General features: G+C 39.8%; 1 protein-coding gene across 1 annotated transcript in view; it reads left to right on the top strand.

Annotated features, from left to right (window-relative positions):
* LOC131951394 (homeobox protein Nkx-2.5) overlaps positions 1-23,452 on the top strand; it is a 28,486-nt gene extending 5,034 nt beyond the window's left edge. The window contains exons 2-3 of the mRNA XM_059313793.1: positions 3,223-3,976; positions 22,110-23,452. Coding sequence (XP_059169776.1) covers positions 3,448-3,976; positions 22,110-22,882 — 1,302 coding nt within the window. The 5' untranslated portion in view covers positions 3,223-3,447 and the 3' untranslated portion in view covers positions 22,883-23,452. The remainder of the gene's footprint in view (positions 1-3,222; positions 3,977-22,109) is intronic.
* Positions 23,453-23,873: the final 421 nt, after the last annotated feature.

Raw genomic sequence — 23,873 nt, 5'->3', positions numbered from 1 at the left:
TCCCGATATCGCAGTTATTCCTACATGGCTGGTACAAACTTGGGTCAAAAAGTTCCGCATCTACGTCTTCCACTGCACGAACACCCCCGCTATACGCCTTAATCTCAAACCAACTCCCGTACTCATCATTAGCGCTTTCATCTCCGTATTCCACCCTAAACTATTTAATTTCTTCACCTCCCCAGTCTCAACATTAGCGTATTAAAAAAAATTGCCCTTTTTTTAATACGTGTTTTTTTTTTTACGATGCCGTAGTTCTGTCCCTTGTTTGATGAGTTCGTAGGTCGCGGGCTGGGGGTGGGTATCGCTGTGGCGACCCCCCGTGGTATCACGTGATAAAAGCCATATTGCTACTCATTTTATTTAGAGGTGCAGAAAAATTGTCCCATTACACGAGGGCTAAGCAGGTTGGGGGCAGGTTGGGGGCAGGTTGTGAGCAGGTTGTGAACAGGTTGGGAGGAGGTTTGGGACAGGTTGGGGGCAGGTTGGGGGCAGGTTGGGGGCAGGTTGGGAGCAGGCTAGAGGCAGGTTTGGAGGAAAGTTGGGAGTAGGTTGGGAGTAGGTTGTGAACAGGTTGAGCAGGTTGTGAACAGGTTGGCGGCAGGTTCGGGGCAGGTTGTGAGCAGGTTGGGAGGAGGTTTTGGCAGGTTGGGAGCAGGTTGTGAACAGGTTGTGAATAGGTTGGCAGCAGGTTGTGAACAGGTTGGCGGCAGGTTCGGGGCAGGTTGTGAGCAGGTTGGGAGGAGGTTTTGGCAGGTTGGGAGCAGGTTGTGAACAGGTTGTGGCAGGTTGTGAATAGGTTGTGAATAGGTTGGCAGCAGGTTGTGAACAGGTTGTGACATGTTGTGAACAGGTTGTGAGCAGGTTGTAAACAGGTTGGCAGTAGGTTTGAGGCAGGTAGTGAGCAGGGTTCGGGTTGAGCCTTATCAAAAACGATAGGTTGAGGGGAGAACTGAACAAAGAGATGGACGTGTGTCATTGTTGGTCTGTCGTGTACAGTTTTAATACAAGAGTTCTATTTTACAAGAGACTAGTCAAACAGTCCATTTAAAATGTTTTATATACAAATCTTTAAAAAAAAATTTTCCCTTTTCTTTCTTTCTCTCTCTCCAAATTTTTTATACAGCTTCATACAAATATACATTGCTAAAAATTATTTCAAACCTGTTAATTTGGGGTTTAAATAATTCATAAACTTCAAAATTTTATATACCACGTTAAAAATTTACCTGCTACCCCCACCCCCCCCCCATGCGTCCCCAGCCCTACCCCGCCCCCTCTTGGCCCGACCTCCCCTAGTGACGCCACCCCTGGCTGGAGTTGACAGGGCTAAACGGGAGATCAAGAAGCGCCCGGAGCCTTTGTTTTTAATTGCTGAAACAAACAGTCAAGAAAATAAACAACAGGAGGGCGCGGGAAAGGTGGGGTGGGAGGGGGTGGTGGGGGGGAGGGTGGATACGCCACAATCCATTAAGTAATTATATCCTCGCGAGCTAACACTAACTCTTGCGAGCATGATCTAAGCCTCGAACAATACAACCTGTGCTGGCTGTCTCGGGCAATCTGCTTTGCTATGACGTCAAGCTACATGCCCCCCCCCCCCTTCTCAGGTGTATGTGGCCGCTGGAACCAGGCGATTAACAACAGGGTGGGGGGGACTGGAGGGAGGGGGAGGTGTGTTTAGTAACACGGTCTGGTCCGCTGTGGGCCTGGAACAGGAAGCGGCCGGCCCGCTGTTTACGTTAAAACATAGAAACTTTACAGTACCCAAATGAAACTTCAGGCTTTGATTGAAACCAAACCTAAACCCAAACCTAAACCCAAACCCAAACAAACAATCAGAGTGAGTGCGTGCTGCGGTGTCTGCACTTCCGTTTCTCGGCCCGGTAGATCAAGGAGTCTCAAACGGTCCTTGTCTTTGGGTCCATTGTAATTCAAACAGCGTTTGGGGTTTTTAGAAGTTGTAACGTTGTGACGTGGAGTGTGACGTCATGTGGGTAACTTGTCGGGCAGGCGGAGTTGACCAGCGATCAACATGGTCGTGTGGTCAGCATAATGCGCCCACCAGGTACAATAGAATACTGGTTGGGTTGGGTAAACAAATACAGTAGTCGCTCATTTCACCTGGGGTTATATTAAACGTTGGCTCAAGATTTTAGTTAAGATTAAATTTGGGATCAGGCTTTAGGTTTAGCTTTTAGCTTATGTTTTTCATTAATGTTAAATTTATATTTAGGGTATCTGTTTCAGGTTTGTAGATAACAATAAAGTTTAGGGTAAGGTTTCAGTATCTGATTGTTTTTAAGTTGGGGTTAAATTTCTTGTTAAGTTTTAACCTTACTGAAGTATAAACAATAAGCACGGGTTAATATTCCAGTAGAGTTGTTAACCAATTTTTAACTATCGGTAGAGTGAAGATCATTAAAACAAGTCACACGCCCTATAATGCATAATGTAGTTTCCTTATTCCAAAGGAATATGTTCATAGTACTATCCTGCTAGAATCACGTATTCCCAACAAATTGTACATATGCATCTAAAACTTTCATTTGCTTGTAAAAGAAATAACAAAGGAATGGTTTTATGTAAATTTAAAAAAAAAAACGCTTCGGAAGAAATAATACAACACAAAATCTTCAATATAATTTCATGCAAGGTTTTGTCTAGGGAAGATAGTTCTGTCTATCGGTTCTTGCAGTTTTAGTTTTATATCAACCTACGTGTTAGCATTTAAAACTAGAAAAGAAAAACTCGTACGGCAAAACATAGATCTATATACTGTACTAATTAATGTTTTATTTTCTTAGTAACTGTGTCTTGTTCCTGATTAAGAAGTATAGGGAAAGGCGATGAGGCGAATATAAATAACTCATTATGTCTAAATTTTTTCCTCGATTCCATATTTCATAACAATTAATAATCTTTAAAAGAAAGGCAACGTTGTATGTCCTTAATGCTTGGTTATCCCTAGTTCAGTTTTCGGTGAAAATATTCTTTTTTTTTTAAATATTGAGAAAACAAACATGTGTGTGTGTGTGTGTTAACGTGCGTGAGTTGTTGGATATATCATGGTTTACGCTATTTTCAGAGAAATTCTAAATTATCTTTAACATTTTTCTAGTCTATTTTTTTATGGTACATCCATCAAAATTGCGATTGATATAGTTCAATCCAAAATGTCATGCTATTATAAATTTTGTTTTAAATTCTATTTTCTTGCAGTGCCATTTGTCACACGATACTCAAGATCTTGACACATCAATAACAAAACTGATGATCGATCATCAAACATCTTCGATCGATTCTGTTCCAACAAATTTTGTTTGATTTACCTGAAATAAAATGGGATTATAATCGAACTCTCGGAGATTGCATTGATTAATATCTACGCGAGGTATTCGCCTAATTAATTACACTAATTGCTCGCTGATTGCCTGAGATAGAGCCATGTATTCCACCCATCCTTACTCCACCCCGTTTTCCGTGAAAGACATCCTCAGCTGGTCGGAGCAACAGGGCGCCATGGACTACGCCGGGGGGCTCAGCTACCTGCAGCCCCCGGGGTACCACTACGAGACCAGCCCCCGCCCCTACGACCAGCACACGTCGATACCCAGCAACCCGGCCTGCCTGTACGGCAACAGCAACGGCACGCCCACCTACACCAACCTGTCCTACCCCGTCTCCACCCACTCCTCCAACATGATGATGGGCGGGTCCGCAGCTCATCTGGGCGGGTCAGCGGCCCACCTGGGCGGGTCGGCCCACCTGGGCGGCCTCCACAACTGCATGAAATCCTCGGACTATGACGTCAACGTCATGTCGCTACAGATGAAGCAGGACTACGAGGGCCTGGTCTCTGACAACATGCCCCTGCCAATCAAACAAGAGTACGAGAGTCACGTGGCTGACCTGGCCAGCCCCAGCTCCGGCATGAGCGACCAGGTGTGTATGGATGACGACAGCTCGGATAAAGGTGAGTACATGTTGGGAGATTTGCAATAATCCTTAAAACAGGCCTTAACTCCACCAACACACGCCATAAAATTGGCCTTTATACGACTAACACAATCCTTAAAAACGGCCTCCAGCAACACAATCCTTAAAATCAGCCCCAAAAAGACAATCATTAAAATCAGCCCCCCAAAAACACAATCCTTAAAATCAGCCCCCATAAAAACAATCCTTAAAATCAGCCCCCATAAACCATTCCTTAAAATCAGCCCCCATAAACCATTCCTTAAAATCAGCCCCCATAAACCATTCCTTAAAATCAGCCCCCAAAAACACAATCCTTAAAATCAGCCCCCAGCAACACAATCCTTAAAATCAGCCCCCAAAAACACAATCCTTAAAATCAGCCCCCAAAAACACAATCCTTAAAATCAGCCCCCCAAAACACAATCCTTAAAATCAGCCCCCAAAAACACAATCCTTAAAATCAGCCCCCAAAAACACAATCCTTAAAATCGGCCTCCAGCAACACAATCCTTAAAATCAGCCCCCAAAAACACAATCCTTAAAATCGGCCTCCTTCATCAACAGATTCCCTTAAGTCTATTCACGGGATTTCCATCTTTCTCTCAATAAAACTACAAATCTAAGCAAACACCCCAAAATGGAATACACGGCTTTCATGACATTTCATGTCTTATAGTCAGATATCTATAACAGCCAGGGGTGGGAATGCCTCCTTCCTAGTCAAGTCAGAGTTACGACAAAGGATATAATACGATTGTTTTCTACTGTTGGGTTAGGACTAAGATCAGGATTAGTGGTTCTGGTAGATATATAAAGAAATATTTTTTCATGAGCCTAAACAATTATTTTCAAGATATTTGCAATGTTTTATTTTTTATTTTTGAAGAATAACAAAATCTGTTGTTGTTGTTGGTGGTGGTGGTGGTGGTGGTGGTAAAGGGTTGGGTAATCGAGTGGTAGAGCGCATGAGTCTACAGGCTACTTCTCAGATGAGAATTGTCTCAGAGTTCTAAAGCTGACGCAACGTATGAAAGATGATCTGGTTCAAGTCAATGAAAGAAGAGGGGTCGAGCACACATACGTGTGAAAACATAATATAACTAAGCAGAAGTACTCAGCTAAATTTATTTACCGCAGTTACTTTACGCTGTGATCCGAGTAGTAGACAGAAATGTAGCAACATATTCAGTCGCCTGGGGTACCACCAATACGCCCTACCCTAGCTACGCCCCTGACTATATTCCGGTTTTAACAGAGAAAAAGGTGCCGAGATCCAATACAAATCTAACAACACCCAGTATGGATCAGATTCTCAAATGTTATTCCGTGGTCTGAGTTATAGTCCGGTTCTAACACAGAAATAGTGGCAACATTATTTTGGTCGTCTGTCCATTATTTTGGTAGTCTGTTTACTCAGTTATGCAAGCGTGTAGTCCCCGTAAAATAAAATCGTACGTTGAACTTAATGAAAAGTGTAACAAGGATACCGGGTTGTCAAATATTCTGAAATACTTCGTGTAATTACGGGAATTTCCGGAGCTGGTAGCTTTGGAAAGCAGACAAAAAAATCTGCCAATGTGTAATTATTTTAAAAACATCTACCTTTACTTTTATTTAATCTTGCACATTCTTACTTTATACATCTTGCAACCAGTTGGCATAAAGAATATTTTTTTTACTATCTGAGAACAATTCCACCTGTCTGGATAGAACTAATTAATTACTAGACCTAATTAGCTACAACAGCAAGGAAATTCTAGAGCATCCCTTTCTCCTCTAATCACAAAGACGCCACAGATTTGTGTAGGGAAACATCACAAGTGTAGCAGTAAAAAATAAAACGTAGAGGTGACCTCATCTTTTGTTGCATCACGATTTCAAAGGTAGGCCGCCAGCCCCCAGAGCGACAATAGCCCCGGAGCTTTTGATATATTCAACAGTAGCAGGCTGAGAGACTCTCAACGCCGCCAAGCCTGGGCATCTCATTGCAACAAGCACGGGTAAAAGCACTTCTAATCCACGAGGGTGATTATATCAAGTCGAGATTAAGTGGCCGGCTAAGATCTGGGACTCTACAGCGAAGACGTCGAGACAAGAAGGGGGGGGGGGTGGCACTAGAAACCACTATGTAGTTTCTAGGTTTCTTTTTTTTTTTTTTTTTTTTTTTTTTTTTTTTTTGGAAGTGAGCACTTTAGTCATACGATAATACATATGGACGTGGAGATTTCAAGAACCTTGTCTAATATTTTTTTTTACGCTGCTATCAAGTTGAGAAGGCTGGAAGCTGAATAAATTCCGTTTCAAACTTTGGCCGCTCGCATTACAAAATCAGGGAGAAGTCAGATAGGGTAGATGTTTCCCATGACAAATATTTATCGAACACAAATTTCAAAGTTTTTATTCACCGCGGAGATAAAGATTATCTTGTGATTAACGTGGGATCGATTTCACAAGTGTGTTTCTCGCTTGATCTTCATGAAATGTGATTTCTCTATTGATGTCTGATTAGAAATTGTTTTATGTAACGTCAAAAATATTCATAATTATTTTAAAAATTACTAAAGAATTAATTTTTAATTTCGGTATGTATTTCTAAAAGGACGGTGACTTAATTGATGTTAGAGTTGTCGTGAGATTAAAAGAATTGAGTGTTCTTGTGGAGAGTTCTTTGACGGAGGTGTGTTTGTAGAGAGTTCTTTGAACGATTGCGGAGAGGTCTTTGACGGAGGAGTCCTTGTGGATAATTCTCTGAAGCACGTCTCTGTCTCTTCAACCGCACCGGTGCCGCATACGACGGACATTTTTTATCTTGTCCGACTTTGTTCTATTCATCTCATCTTAACGTTGGGGTTTTCATTCAACCAGCTCTTGTTTATTTATTTGGTTACCTTGTTTAAGATGTTGCGCTTGATTATCAGTTGACGGAGGAACTGATGAAGATCTTTGAATCATTTTCAGCCAATTTGCTGAAACTGATATAGTCTTGCTTAAAATTACAAAAAAAAAAACTTTTTTTTACCGTTTCTTTTACATACATTATTTTTTTATAATATAAGAAGTTAATTTTACTTAAAGTGTTTGAAAATGAAGTGAAGAGTATTTCTCACATTTTACTTCGGATTATTTAACCAACTTTATTAGCATAACGCTATAGGAGGAAACAGAAAATAAGTACGTAAGTTGGACTTAAATGTTACATTTTTTGGTTTAGTGTGATTGGTTGTGAACATTGTAACAAAACTGATTTTTTTAGAAAATGAAGTTTACAAGTTTTTAAACGGATTATTCGATCTATTTCAACATTTTCTGTGATAAAAAATATTTTTAAAATATCAGACCGACACTAATAGGACGTGTTTGTTCTTGCAACTTCTCCATAATAAAACAAATTGAAAAAAAAAAACAGTTTTTGCCTACTTAAGTTTGGACACACTAAGCAGATTGATAATTTGGCAGAGTTAACCTTTTCATGAATAATACTGTATTGACAAATCATCCATAGGCCTACTTATCGATCATTAACACGGTGTGCTGTTTATTTTAATATTCTAATTGTGTTAAGGCAGCTAAACTTTACTTAGTTATTATTTCTTTATTATTACTATTTATGTAATTTTACTTCTGTTTGTAATATTGTATGAATCCAAAGTTAGTGTTAGTGGTTTCTTCAATATGAACGAACTGCTCTTTGGCAATGTCTTTCACGGAAAAAAATAGATGTTGACTTGGATTTCAGAGCAAATAAATATAATACTTTCTGCCCAACAAGGAATTATAACAAAATTACATAATATTTGTTCAAAATTACCTAATTCCAATGAAATGTTTACAAAAATTGCATAGCAATGTTTAAACAACGAAGTCTTTATATAAAATAATGTGTTGTATTCAAACGTTCCGGCAATTACACCAACCTCAACCTCAAAACAACTGAAAACTATAGATGCTTTTCAGGCAAGCAACGCATTTTCGGGTAATCTTTATGACCCCGCTTTATAGTTTGGAATATCTTGTACACCCAGGTGGCTGCCACGCCAACCCGGCGATAGCAGGATCTAAATACCGAAAACTTACACGTCATTTGACAATAACCCGAGTGTACTTTGAGCCTCGGTTTACTTTCCCCCACTGCGCCAAATCCGATTAGAAAATGTTATGCGGGGTGGTTCGGCTGCTTACCGACAACTTTTATCACATTTTTTTTAAACATGTTGTATTAAAAATGTTATGACCTAAGGTTTGTCTATCTAGACAAATATCGGGGGTTAACTCAACCGAAATGTTGCTGGAAATAATTTAACGTTGTTTTCGGTTGTTAGTATTTACGTGAGGTAGATGTTAAGGTGAAGTAATAGACCTGATTGGCTAGCAGGCGTAAGCGTAGTAAGCTGTATGTTTAAAAAATAACGCTTCTATATTTAAAACAAAAATATTCTTAAAAGTTCATCGAAATGCGAATGTTGTCTCAAACAGAAAGATTCGCCAGAATTCTTTACAAATGAAGACGGTTACATGATACTCATGTAAGGCTAGTCATTTAGTCTAAAAAGAAATAAAACAATAATTTGTCTGAATTATTGATCGAAAGTGATTAGACAGGAAAATATGACTGGATCAACAACGTATAACAACTAAAAAAAACTGTAATAATATTTGCATTACTAAATAAAAATGAATTTCTTGTCTAGTTTTCTTTTTTAGATAGAAAGTTGCGGCTATTATTCAAAGAGAATGTCAAAAATGTGATTTAAAACCGGTTTTAAATTTAGTTCCTACTTGAAGAATTCGCAAGATTAGTATCAGACAATATTAACGTGTATCTTTTGATTTAATATTGTAGAGTTTTAAGCATCGAAATGCTGGCGAACAATCATTAAACAATGTAGGCCTATAACTAAATTGATAAGAAATGTTTGCATTTTAAGAGTTCAGCTTTTAGGTATACACCTTAATCTCCTTTCGTGAATATAGATCCCCAAATAATGTATCGGAATGGTCTGCTATAAATCCTAAATAAATTGCACTATATCACTGATATATTGCACTACATCCCAGATATTTTGCACCATATAACATTTAATTTTGCAATATATCAAAGATAAACCTATAGATTTACCTTTTTAGTTGGTTCTTAAGACTTGCCTCTGTCTAAAGCTCCCATCAATTGCATCTACCTTTATCACTTTGGTTGTTTTAGTTGTATAGCTATGGCTTTGTTTAAAGCAGTCAAAACTTTCACTTTCATTCTTCTTAAAGTGTGTCTTCTAGGGGGTAGCACCACCAAAGACGCCCACTAACCCCTCAAACTGTTATCATTCAGATTGTTATAGTATAAATTTATAGCTTGTAGTTTACCACCGGCATTGTTATCAGGTAGATTGTTGTAGTTTCACAACTAAGATTTCTATTGAACAAGGAACTGTCTTAAAACAATAATTGTTAGAATGTTAAAGCTGAGACCTCTACTGAAGCACCAATACTTGTTATCCCATAAAGTGTTACAGTTTTAAGAGTTTACGTACCACCAATAATTACCAACATACCTCCCTGCAGTATACCTAATCTTTCTTAGAACTTGCACTTACTTTCCAAAAACTAACTTTTATACTTAGCTTACCTCCAACTTGCTGTACTTACCCCATCTCCCCCCCCCCCCAACTTTCCCATAACCCCATCAAATTTCGCAGGACTCTTCTCCCCCCCCCCCCCCAATTTCCCCATAACCCCACACATTTCGCAGGGTCCAACCATAATTCCACATATTTTGCAGCCTACCTTCCTATTACTCCACACATTTTGCAGTCCCCCCCCCTTAACCCCCACACATTTCTCAGGGTCCCCCCATAATCCCCACATTTCGCAGGGTCCCCCCACATAACTCCACACATTTCGCAGCCCCCTCCCCTACATAACCCCACACATTTTGCAGGGTCCCGTGTCAGGTTATAAACCCTGCCACACACACGACTACCGGCACCATGACGGAATCTTTGTGGAACAAGTTGACATACACCTCACCCACCCCACACCCACCCCACCCCATCCAACACTTTGTTTATAAGCAGACGTCACCGCTGGGTTAAACGCCCCCCCCCCCCCCCCACACACACACAAGCTCCACCGCGCGTACACAAAAAAAAAGAGATGAAAATGAAAACGAAAGCGTCTTTAAAATTTAATGTGACGTTAAAGGTTATGGTCAGCCCATCACCGTTTTGTTTTAATCGCTCTGGTGCAGTTACACAGACCCTCCACCCACACACGACACGCTCTTACGCTTTAACTCCGACTGTTGCTTACTTTTTATGTTTAGATCTTTTTTTTTATTCCATAATCTTGGTTCAACATAGTATATCCATAAGGCAGAAGTTGTGTGATTGAGAAATTATGCCTACTAAATGCCTTGCTGTACCTAGTGAGGTTGTTATTCCTAGATGGGTTGCTTTACCTAGTGAGGTTGTTATTCCTAGATGGGTTACTGTACCTAGTTAGGTTGCTGCTATTCCTAGATGGGTTGCTTTACCTAGTTAGGTTGCTGCTATTCCTAGATGGGTTGCTTTACCTCGTTAGGCTGCTATTCCTAGATGGGTTGCTTTACCTAGTTAGGCTGCTATTCCTAGATGGGTTGCTTTACCTAGTTATGTTGTTGTTCCTAGATGGGTTGTTGTACCTAGTTAAGTTGCTATTCCTAGATGGATTGCTTTACCTAGTTATGTTGCTATTCCTAGATGGGTTGCTTTACCTAGTTATATTGCTATTCCTAGATGGGTTGCTGTAGCTAGTTAGGTTGCTATTCCTAGATGGGTTACTATACCTAGTTAGGTTGCTATTCCTAGATGGGTTGCTATACCTAGTTAGGTTGCTATTCCTAGATGGGTTGCTTTACCCAGTTAGGTTGCTGCTATTCCTAGATGGGTTGCTTTACCTAGTTAGGTTGCTCAGCTAACAAGCCTAGTCTATGCTGGAAACAGTCGAGCACCACAGCTCAACCGAACATCTCGGTTTCTCTAAAAAATATATAATCTGATTCATTAACGCTCTTTTGTGAAGCTCTATGTTTTTTTTAAATATCAAAACTGTTCTCAGTCCCATCGCATCCGGCCATCCCATCCATATCTTTTAATTCCCTACGTATCCTTTTATTCCCTCTATATCCTATCACTCCTTTCATATCCTATTATCCCAAAAGCAATCCATCACAGTGGCTAATCGCGCCCTAATGAAAACCACCAAAAGACACCCAGTGTCTTGAGGAGCCCAGTCCCCCCCCCCCCCACCCCGGACACAGTTCTCGTCCTGTAAACTGCCTGTTTCCGGTCCGCGGTACAAAGTCCAACATCAAAAGCTCGCCGTCCTTTGGTCATGTGGGCGTGGTCATTAGCTGGTGCAAAGACGAACCCCATCAACAAGTGAGTGTCTGCGCATGCGCGCCTGTGTACGTATAGCTATCAGTACTCTCACATGCGTGTATAAATATATGTAGCCTCACAAAGCAAGTGTAATTATAGATATCTGCGCTAAAACTTATATGTATCGAAACTGTAACTGTTTTTTTTTAAATAGCTGGGTTGAATTAGCGTAACATTATTAAGACTAACATTTTAAGGCTACTTAAACTATATTTTTAAACGTAGTTTTTACATTAAAACAAGAAATTTGATAGAGACACGGGTTCAAAACGTCTAGATAATAATAGGATAAGCCACGGCACTAAGCGTTCTGGAAAGGGTGCTAAGCGTTACCAAGCTAAGCGTCGTGTACGTGCTTGAGTTATCTCCCCCATGGCTGATTAACGCACATGACCGAGCAACTGTGTCCTTGTCCCTGCACTGATAAACCCGGCGTTCCCACTTGGATTTGATCCCACAGTAAACTCGCTAAATTGTTAGAACAGCTGACCCTTTCGTGTCTGTCTGATTGTAAGGGCAGGTGAAGCAGAGCTCGGCTATTCATTTACCTCGACGTGCACACAGATTTGCACGTTAGTATATGACCCCATCACGCACAAAGAGGGACGAGTCAGCACCACACCATGGCTCCTTTCCTCACCCTAACCCTAACCCTTAGGCCAGGTTCTATATAAACCAGAGTGGGCTCATCTACGTCGTTTGTGCATTAGTATAGAAACAAACTTTTTGTTTTTTGTTTGATGCGGCACACATTTATAATAGTCACGTGACACATTTTAAAAATGTCACGTGAACATTTTTAAAACCGGCTCATCCGTCTTCATCACCACTTGGAATTGAACCCGCATCCATTTTTGCATATACTTTTTTTTTTTTGTATTTTAACCCAACTATGATATTGGTAGTGCCTCGCTAAACTACTTAATGATTAAGTAGTTGAGCGAGGGACTTAAAATACATGCTAATAAAATTGCTTTATTTAAAACAAATTTTAAAAACCTGGCTTCTAGATTACATTAAAAAAACATCCTTTTCACAGTGTGAAAAAAAAAGGATAATGATCTTTCATCCACTCTGTTATTTCAATGAGAATCTACTTAGCAAGATGATACGTAATCTTTTAACCATTCTCCAACCAAGTGCAGTAAACAGACAATAAATCACATCTGCGATTTCGCCCAAACCAACATAGTTTTACAACGGTTAATTTCTCCTCGGCACTGCTGAAAGCATCAGCCGCAATCATGATCCAGGCATGCGCAGAACGACCGCAGGAAGCCCCGGCTAGGGCGCCGCACTCGGCGGGATTAAGTATACATTTTGTTAACTCCATCGTTCCGGGTTTACCATTAATCGCAGCTGATGGTTTTAATTGGCTCGTTGGTCCGCGGGCAGGTGCCCGTCCGGATATTTTAACACAATTCCAGACTTTCTAGTGCAGTTGCCATAAGACAGGGGGGTTTCTTAAAGTAGAAGTTTGGAGAAGGGGCGTAGAGATATATATGAAGTGAAGTGTGGGGAAGATTGAGGGGGGAATGAGAGAATGTGTGTGTGTATGTGAGTATGTTTGTGAATGAGTGACAATGTGTGTTTGTGAGTATATTGTGTGATAAGTGTTTGTGTGTGTGTGTGGGGGGGGGGGGTAATGAGAATGTGTTGACACAGTAAAGAGGCGTAGGGTCAAATAATGTCACACAAGTATTGTATCACATTCACGTGTCATAAAGACTGGTTTTGGGACAACATGTTAAGCAGTACTTTCTATAAGAAAACATTTAATTTTTAACTCTTGATTTTACTATACTTAAATATAACAATTATACTTAAATAATAATCAATCAACTAATTTCAATTAACACGATTCTTATATTTAAATTATCTTTTACGCATTAACTCATCATTTAAAATGCCCGTTTTTAAACCTTTGTACGACAACCTTGACTTAGTTATAGTTCCGTTTCCTTTTTATTTTCATAAACGAAAAAAAAACATCTTTTAAATTCCCGCGCCTAATTAAATGAAATGGATTATATTTATAACAATGATGTCTATCAGACCATCAATTACTTAGTTACTACCTTCGAAGATGACTTATTTTATCATCTCTAAACTTAAGACGTAATCCATACCGTACTTCTCCTAAAAAATGTTTATTTTGTTAAGACAAAGCGGTTTTTTAAAGTGGATTTGCTCAAATACTTTCCAACTTACATAATTGGTTCCCCAGCCCCCGAGAGCGCGAACCCTCCGTCGTTAACCGAGCCCACCATCGATAGCTCCGACGCAAGTTACGCTCCCCCCAGGCAGGGGGCGCCACCGAGCGTGCGAGCCCCACCAGAGTGTTATATCATTCAGCTCCGCGGCCGTCTCTGGTTAATTGGTGTGTAGGGGGGAAGCTATGTATGAAATGGCAGAAATGTTTTTTTTAAAAAGTAAACCATAAGACGAGAAGGAAGATGCGCCCCCATAAATACAAACTGATGGGATAGGGAGTGAGTTAAGTTCATCGTTGAAAAGAGTTTAAAACCCTACGATAACTGGGAGATGGATCTCTGTCTTAATTTAAAGCGAGTTATCTGCTCAGCACTGAATAGTGTAAAGCTAATATATTTTAGCACAGAACTTATTATATAAATACATTTTTTGGTAATCTTATCCGCGAAATTTAGAAAATATAATTTAAGAAAATTAGTTTAATTTCAAATATAGATAAAGGAAGATTCTCCAGGAACCGTTGTCAGTAAATTAATGTTCTTTGAAACATTCAAAACGGAAGTAGTTTGTTATACATTTTCTGTCAAACTAAGCTTTGCAAACAACGAATGGGATTAACTGATTCTTTATTTTGTCTTTTTTACATTACACACGTTATAAAGGAAAAAACATATTCCAGGGTTGTTTTCTTAAGGGTAGCTATTCTGCAGAAATCATGAATGATTAGGGCTAGTTGATTTTGATACAACTTTAGATATGACAACAAAACGTATTCCCTCTAACCTTATAGTTGAATGTTCAAATACTGGCTATGTCAAGTTTGAGAATTTCTTCAGAAAACCTAACAGTAACATAATTAATAATAATTAAAGATAATTAAGTCTATATAACTAGATTATCTTGTAGATAGACTTGTCTATCTTATAGAACTAGACTATCTTGTAGATATACCGGTCTATCTTAAAGGAATAGACTGTCTTCTAGAATGACTAGTGTATCTCATAGAAAAACTCAAACCAATATTTAAACTATTTTATTTTAAAAGAACCATACCTCCCTCCCGCCCCAAACTTTACGCATTTAATTACCAAACATCCATAGTCGTAAAAAAAAAGTATTATTTGAAAATGTAAAACTACAACTAATTTTTTTCGAAAAAAAAAAAACTGTATCTCTGGAGACGAGGGGCTAACCAACAGAGAGAATAACAAGACGCTTATGGGCGGCTGGGCTAAATGTATCAGTCTGTGTCAGCTGTGGAGACGATGGGCTAACCAACAGAGAGAATAACAAGACGCTTATGGGCGGCTGGGCTAGATGTATCAGTCTGTGTCAGCCCACTTGAAGATGACACATCCGGACGCTGATCCGGAAACCGGATGTTTGACGTATAGATCTAACTTCAAAACCCCGACTTTCTTGTTTACAACGTGGGGAGAGTTCATTAAGGATTGTCCGGCGGGGGTTGTAACATGGGGTTATTCTGTTAGGTTAACTGTAACACGCGAGACGAAATATGCTTCCACCCCTCATCACTCCCACCATGTCGCAAAGTTTATTTTATCTTTATTAAATTCTTCTTTGTTCTACTTAACCGCTATTTTAATTAATTAAAAATGAGTTTACAAAGAGTTTAAGTCAAGGTTACATGGCACGTGCAACCTTATGTATATAATAATTTTTTAAGTGTGGAAATGTTGTGTTAAGGAAGTATGTAAAATATATTTTGTCAAAATTGTCTTGAAATAGTGAAACAAAAAACAAAAAAAAACAACAAAAAACAATACAACTTTTCGGTTTTTATCTATTTTTTTTCGTTCCGTTAATTCCGTCTTGAATTTTAACCAATCCTTCACCGCCCCATTAGTGCCATAGCTCATCTCAAATCGCCAATTTGGGATCCATTTAAAGAACTCTCGGCGGCTCTGATTGTCCAGCGTTTAGTCAATTTCTCTGAGCCTTACCACGCATCCACCCCCGTCACCTACAACTACCGTGTACATTCATACCTATCTCATTGACGTCTTCATTAGAACGCATTAGAAACATTATTAAATCACCCCCTCACAACGGAACAGGGGGTACCTCCTCTATAGTATTACTCTCCCTCCCCCACTCCAGACTCCACGGGTCGCCCCACGGGTCGCCCCGTGGGTAGCCTGATGCTGATGCTCATGGTGCCGTAGCCCACTGTGACGTGGAAATGCCTGGTTTTACTACCCCAACTATGTCCACTTGTGGAAAATGTTTTTTTAAAGTTTGGTTTGAGCTGAGGGGAGGGGGCTGAGAGGTGGTCACCCCCATGGGTGTGTTGGGGCGTTGCTTGTCATTACAACCGTTTTACGACCGGTCGTGGCATGCCCGGCATCGACCATGCTGAGTACAGCCTTCATTATGGCGCCCGTGGGTGTATGCCCCGGGAGGAGGGGGGGGGAGGGGAGGATGTCAAGGATGAGGCTTGTCTAGACGAGGAACCACTTGTTCAGCTTCGACTAAATCGCTTGTGTCATTTTAGTACGGCCGTCTGATATGACACTCATTCGTGTCTTTATGTTCAAGAAAGGGGAGGGGGGGGGGGGGGGGTGAGAGAGTGAGGGAGTGGGTGCAAGCTTAAAACAAAAAAAAAACTATTATTTTCATAAAAACATTAAACATAAGTCACATACATAAAAGTAAAAAAAAGCTACTCGGATTTATTCTAGTAGTAATAAACGTTTCACTAGACTGACTTAAATTTAAGGGTTAATGAAGCTTTTAAAACACTGGGACCATACTGCTTATTCCACTGCAAGACTCTCAACAATGACTGTATAGGGTATAGGTTCAAATCTATTATCTTTCTTTCTGCGGCACTGAATATTGTGGATGTTAATTTATAATAGGACTCTCTTTGTAATGCAAGGGAGGGCAATCTATTAGCAAGGGAGGCCAATCTATTAGCAAGGGAGGACAATCTATTAGCAAGGGAGGCCAATCTATTAGCAAGGGAGGCCAATCTATTAGCAAGGGAGGCCAATCTATTAGCAAGGGAGGACAATCTATTAGCAAGGGAGGACAATCTATTAGCAAGGGAGGACAATCTATTATCAAGTGAGGCTAATCTATTAGCAAGGGAGGCTAATCTATTATCAAGGGAGGCTAATCTATTAGCAAGGAAGGCTAATCTATTAGCAAGGGAGGCTAATCTATTATCAATGGAGGCTGATCTTTTAGCAAGGGAGGCCAATATATTAACAAAGGAGGACAATCTATTAACAAAGGAGGACAATCTATTAGCAAGGGAGGACAATCTATTAGCAAGGGAGGACAATCTATTATCAAGTGAGGCTAATCTATTAGCAAGGGAGGCTAATCTATTATCAAGGGAGGCTAATCTATTAGCAAGGAAGGCTAATCTATTAGCAAGGGAGGCTAATCTATTATCAATGGAGGCTGATCTTTTAGCAAGGGAGGACAATCTATTAACAAAGGAGGACAATCTATTAACAAAGGAGGCCAATTTATTATACAAAAATAAAAAAAAATAATTCCTATATTATTCATATAAGTATAAAACTGAAGCCATAAAGAGAAAGATTTATTTCCTTGGGTGTTGCGGTAAGAAGCCTTCGTTAGACTCGCGCTCGCGTTCACACAGATGTGCCTTATTTGAGTCTTGGCCTATTCGCTTCCCGGTGATGTGATTTCATTAATGGCGCCCAGCAGGGGAGCCGCCCGGAAAACCCCCCGGCCTCGAATGCCGAGCGTTAAACTTAAACGAAGCCGGCAACGAGGCTCTAACCCGCAACCCATCGCCGGTGAATCGGTTTCTTTCGTTATTAACATTCTTTCATAAATTATCCCAGCCCTCCCTAAAGCACTTACCGAATAGTGAAGCAAGAAAAAAAAAGGGGGTGGAATTATGAATTCTTTATTACCAATCGGGACTGGAAATTGTTTTATAATTATCTCCCCTTCTTTATAGCCGTTTTTTTTTTCTCCGCCGGCATAGACAAGGGGGAATAACTCCAAATTACGGCAAAATTAAGAGCATATGAAAGAAAACTTTTTTTTTTAAATTTCCCGAAACCAAAACCTCTTTTTACCACTCATTTATATTTTCATCTATCATAGGCAAGACGGCAGCTTTAGTGGGTAATTTCGTCTTTAATGATAATTGAGTGTTGCCGGATCGGAAGCCGTGATGCCGGATTGTTCCGGGGAAGCAATGCGGCATGGGTTTTTAAAATAACGAGCCCCAGACACGGGTGGAACCGTCCGGGGAAGTTAGCCTGGACGTCACCAGAGCTGAGACACTCGGAAGTGAGCGTTCATTGGGTCGGGAAAAAATAAAACAGCGACCTCAACCTTTAATGACGGAAGGAAGGGGGAGGGGTAGAATAAAAGGGGTAAAACGTAGGAAAACATTAAATATACAGAGGGGCGGTGGAAAATTAAGAGGTGGTAGGAGGGTAAAAAATAATAAAATAAAGATTTTAAAAGACTGAAGACGTGGTTTATCTTGAAACGTAGATCTCACTTCCTGTTAGGCTATTCGTTATTTTTTGAATACTTTATATAAGACTTCTGTGAATTTTAGCTTTCATATGCTTATATATATATATATATATATATATATATATATATATATATATATATATATATATATATATATATATATATATATATATATATAACCACTTTATATTTATTTATTTTTTTAATGCCATAAAACGCGAAAAAGTTATTGTTAAAAAATGTTATTACTTTCTCGTATATACGAAGTATAGAGAAAGTCTTGTAATCGTGCAAAAAAAAAAATCGAGATTTTTACAAATCTCGACGTTTTACACCTCACTGATACGGAAAAACATAATTTTGCAATCTTGTCCGTATGTCTGTGTGTCTGTGTGTGTGTGTGTGTGTGTGTGTGTGTCCGTGTGTAAACACGATAACTTGAGTACCGTTACAGCTAGGTTGATGAAATTTCATATATAAGTATTTTATCAAAATCGTAGATCCGTATCAACTTTTGAGCGATTCCCGATAACCGGAAGTGGTACTTTTCCTACTTTGAATTTTTCAAAAGCCTATAACTTGAGTACTATTTCAGATAGATAAATGAAATTTCACATGTAAGTAAAACATCTAATTCTCTACCTTCTGTTAAATTTTGAGTAATTTCCGTTGACTGGAAGTAGTAATTTACGCTACTTCCGATTTCTCAAAAAACTAATGTAAATTTTTAAAGTACTAATAATATTGCGCACTATTATACGCGTTTTTATTTGGCGTTCACTTGGTGTTCAATTAATCTGTCTACGAGATTTTATTCTATTTTTAAAACTTTAAGTATTTAAAATGGATTAAAAATCATGTCTATAGCCCGAGTTCCCATCCCCTGTTATCTATAATATAATCGGGCTGAGCGTGTCCTTCCGTCCGTCATCGCTATAGATTTTGGGACTATAAAAGTAAGCTACGCACCATGCTGTGCTTTTCAGTGCACCGCAGTGTCTTATTATAAGTATTAGAGTAGGGTTTGTTTATATAGCGGCATAGAGCTATTTTATAATTTCCACTGTTTGTACAATTTTGCATAACGTAAAGAGAATATTAAATACACGCACATTGCTAAAACATATTAAAAGGATCAATGTCAAATATTGTTTTCTTTTTTATGCCTGAGAAAGGTGGAAACATTTTAATAATGTAATAACAGTAGGCTAGAAAAATCAAATTAATTTAACTCTTTTTTCTAATTTTGACAAGGGAGGTAATTCAAAAATAAATTTAACTCACGCTAATAAAAAAAAATGTGAATGCAAATGTACGGACGTACTAGAAGGAATTAGTGTTGCAATAATATAATTAGCAAAATGTGAATGCAAATTGTGCGGATGCGGATTGTTAGAAAATTATAATTAGCATGGATTGATAAAAGGCAATCTTTTATTTATTTCATTCACTGAATTTACTGTTTACTATTTATAATTTTTAATCGACTATTCCGCAATATTATAGGCGCGTCATCACCTTCATTGGGTGGATGGTGCGCAATGGTTTTAGTTATGAAACTCTATTGTAAATTTTTAAAATTTAAAGTACTGGGGGAAAAAATGCGTGAATGGATAAAGTGAAATATTTAGGTGAAACACGGATATTTTAAATACTGCCTATTATTTATACTGTTTACTAATTATTATTCTATCTTTCGGTTTGAGGACAAGTTAGGGGTTTTATAGGAGAGGCGTAGCGAGGGGAGGGCATATGTCCCCGGGTGCCGACCTTAGGGGGCGCCAAAGTGGGTTGGAAAAAATGTGCGAGGGGGGGGGGGTGGGGGTGGAAATCGAAAGTTTTAGGGAGGGGGGGGAAGGAGTGCAAATCGAAAGTTTGAGGGGGGTGCAAATCACCGGAAAGGGCGCAATTTGGCGCTACGGGCTAGACTGTGAGCAATATGCCTGTATGAATGCATTTAAATTGTGTCTATGTTATGAGTGTTGTGTTTGTTTGTTCGTTTTTTTTTTTTTTTTTTTTTTTGCGTTCGTTTGTGTTGTGTTTAGTTTTGTTCTGTTCCCAAGTTGGTACATTTTAAAAAGATTTACCGTGGCGGAGCACGGGATGCAGCTAGTTTTATATAAGAATATTCGAGAAAGTTTAGGGGAGATCACTCCCGGTTTATTTTTTTATTACTGTTAAAATAAAACATTAAAAAATATGAAAGATAAATATATTTTAAGTCTTGTTGTGGATTAAATGAATGTCGAGAGCACTGAGCCGTATAGAATGGCATCCCAATGTCGGTGTTGTGTAAATGTATGTACTCGATCAATCATAATGTCCTGACAGGCGATCGCATGACCCGATCTAGTTGACCGAACTGATCGTCCGCTCGCCTTGTAAACCGTGGGTAAACATTTCAGCTGACTTCCCGCCGCTCCCGGGGCCGGGACGAGAATCGACGAGATCGCCGGGTACCAGGTCCTGAGGGGGACGTGTAGAACCTAGGTACACAGGACAATCCCTTGTGCACACTGCCGCTGTTGACAGCCGTTGATAATGTTGTCGAAAATTTGCATAACCCCGCCCGTATCGAGTTTTCTGTGGATGTTAGTGTGGGTAAGGGGGGGGGCTGGTTTTACAAGACTTTGTTCAAGATAAGGATTTTTTAAAAAGTATGTGTAATTTTAGAAAAAAAAAATATGTTTGTCATGGAAATAAAAGATTTGGTTAAATATAGAAAATAGTCCCGTAGACAAACACGGGCATCGGATCTATTTATTTGATTTATATTGAGGAAAACTAATGAGCTTAATTTCAAGTAAACAACAAAGTTAAATATATTCACGAAATATTAAGGTATCTTTTAAAATAAATCATCTAGATTTATTAGATACATAACTAATTGTTTTTATAATTGTCTAGTTTTTTCACGTGAAATAATGACATATCTTGCATTAAAAAATCGCGAGTGTCAGTGTAGACGAATTGTTTTCACACAATGTGGTACCGCAGAAACAAAGAAATTCAATTTTAAGCGACCCATATAAAAATAATTGTGTCGCGTCCTGCAATCGAGGTAGCTGTTTGGACGCCAGGGTCTAGTCTAGAAGCTTCGTTCACCTTTGACCCGAAGCTACCCTCTTGCACTAATCTATCCGAATCTTAGCTCTTGTTGACCCGAGCTTATTCTGGCAGCTAAAGATTAGGCACCGACTATTTTTATCTCTGTTATTAGTTTCATAACAAGACACCCTTCGGGTTTTTAGTTTGCTTATGTTGCATAACTATTGCTCATTGAATCCTTTAAAAAAAGATTGTTGTTTAAATACACGCTTGCAGTAAATCGTACAATGTCGATAAAAAAAAACTAAACAATAAAAGCACACCCATTGTTTACCCCTCTTTTGTTCCGGTAACCATGGCGTGACCTTTGAACCCGTCCACCCCCAGGGACCTATTAGCAATGCTGTCAGACCGAGAGACACCGGCTAGACGTGGCGTAAACGACGTCTGCTGTTTGCCGTAGAAGCCATGACAAGCCCGGCATCAACTGCTTTGTCAACATTGCAGGTCCGCTGACGAGTAAGCCGAGAAGGGAGGCCGTACCCCGGGGGGAAGTTGGGCCCCGAAAGCGATTAGGGATTACGGATATACTGATCTAATTCTTTACCTCTCACTAAATCCTCTATGCGCTTAACATAAGTAATTTTAGCTTACGTTTTAAAATTATTTTTTTTTGTTTCTTACTGCAAAATAAAATCCTAGTTTTTAATTTAATGTTTTTTTTTCGATAAACAAATAATGTTTTCTTACGTATAAAATTAATTTGTTTTTTGTTTCGTTGCAACTCACGTTTTTATTGCAAAATTAAATCCTAGTTTTTTTATTTAATGGTTTTTTTTTTCGATAGTCAAATAAATTTCTTTAAGTTTTTAATTATTTTTTTATGGGTGCAATTTCCGTTTTTATTTAAATCCAACTTTTAATGTAGTATTTAATATTTACTTTATTTTCCCCCCACAGGAAAACTAAGTTGCACCCAGCTGTCGCCACTTCAGCCCGCCTCCAGCCACCACCGCCACCTCCAGCTGTCCCAGCACCAACAACAACAGGGCACCTGCTCCTCCCCTCAAGGCCCGTCCCAGCAAGGCCACGCGCCTCACAAGCCCACCTCCCAACCCCAGTACTCCAACACCCCCTCTTTCCTCGACGACACCGCCGCTCAGACCTCCGCGGAAAAAGACAAATCCAAAACATCTTCGACGTCATCGTCGACGTCATCCTCCTCGACTTCCGGTTCATCCAACAACGACGCTTCCGGCGGGGACTGCACCCTGCTGAAACAGAGACAGAAGCGAAAACCCCGGGTTCTGTTCTCGCAAGCTCAGGTGTACGAGCTGGAACGGAGGTTCAAGCAGCAGAGGTACCTGTCTGCGCCTGAGAGGGAGCAGATGGCGGTGCTCTTGAAGCTCACATCCACGCAGATTAAAATCTGGTTCCAGAACAGGCGCTATAAATGCAAACGTCAGCGTCAAGACAAGTCTTTAGAGCTGCAAGCCATGCAGCCGCCTAGACGCGTCGCGGTGCCAGTTCTAGTACGGGACGGAAAGCCCTGCATGGGGCCGCCCCAGACGCCCTACTCGGCGCCCTACAACGTCAACCCTTTCGCCTACAACTCAGCCCAAGCGGCGTACTGCTCAAACGGAAATGTCAGCTCCCACGTGCCGCAGCCAGGGCAGATGCAGCAACAGAGCTACATGCAGCAGCAGCTACACCCTGGCATACGGGCATGGTAGTGTAGCACACTGGGGCTACATGGTAGCCAGACTTTATATCGAAGCACTTCGGGATTTCAAAATGATCACAAAATTTTACACTTGCTGTGACTCTAGGCTAAACCAAAGTGATAGGGATGGGACGCCAAGACACCAAAGTTCTTGAACCGATTTTGATAAACTATTCGGAAATCGATGAGATGATTTCCGACCGATTACCATTCCTACCCTTTAAGTCGCTTTGGTTCATTAAAATACATTTTGACCCGGATGTAATTCAGCTCTGAAGCCATTCTGGTTTAGTCACGAGTAAAACAAAACAAAACGAATCTAAACCGGGTTAACTTCATTGTTAGCAAATACACATTCTACGCTAGCTCAGGTCAACCTCTTCGCTAGCACGTCAAGAGTTTAACGCTAGCTAAAGATAACCTCATCGCTAGCACCTCAAGAGATTAACGCTAGCTCAGCCTCATCGCTAGCACCTCAAGTGTTTAACGCTAGCTCAAGTTAACCCTCATCGCTAGCATCTCAAGAGTTTAACGCTAGCTCAAGTTAACCTCATCGCTAGCACCTCAAGTTTAATGCTAGCTCAAGTCAATAACATCGCTAGCACCGGAAAAAGTTTCCACAACACATTGAACACTAGCTCAAGCCTTCGATCATCTTGATGAGATTCTAAACTTCTTGGTAAGTTAGTGAAAAACTTCACTGCCCAGAGTAAACACACCGCAGATAAAGCAGGGATTCTCACAACGCTGGTTGGATAACATGCTTGACGCTTAGAACTTCGAGACTTATATTATAGATACACGGAACATTTCAAGATTCGACTTCTTCACAGATGGCCAAGCAATAATTTGAAGATTGGCTCTGACCAAGCACAGCTAAATAAGAGAAAACAATTAAATTAAAGGCAAAATTATGTGTATTGTAATTTACTGCAAGCTACTTGTTTTAAGAACAAAATATCTGTTTATTTCGAATTCGATTATTGCTAAAAATTATTAAC

This window comes from Physella acuta, unplaced genomic scaffold (genome assembly GCF_028476545.2).
Source record: "Physella acuta isolate Inbredline_101_S28 unplaced genomic scaffold, ASM2847654v3 ptg000810l, whole genome shotgun sequence".
NCBI classification, from domain to species: Eukaryota; Metazoa; Mollusca; class Gastropoda; family Physidae; genus Physella; species Physella acuta.
This window is presented reverse-complemented; position numbering and strand designations above follow the sequence as displayed.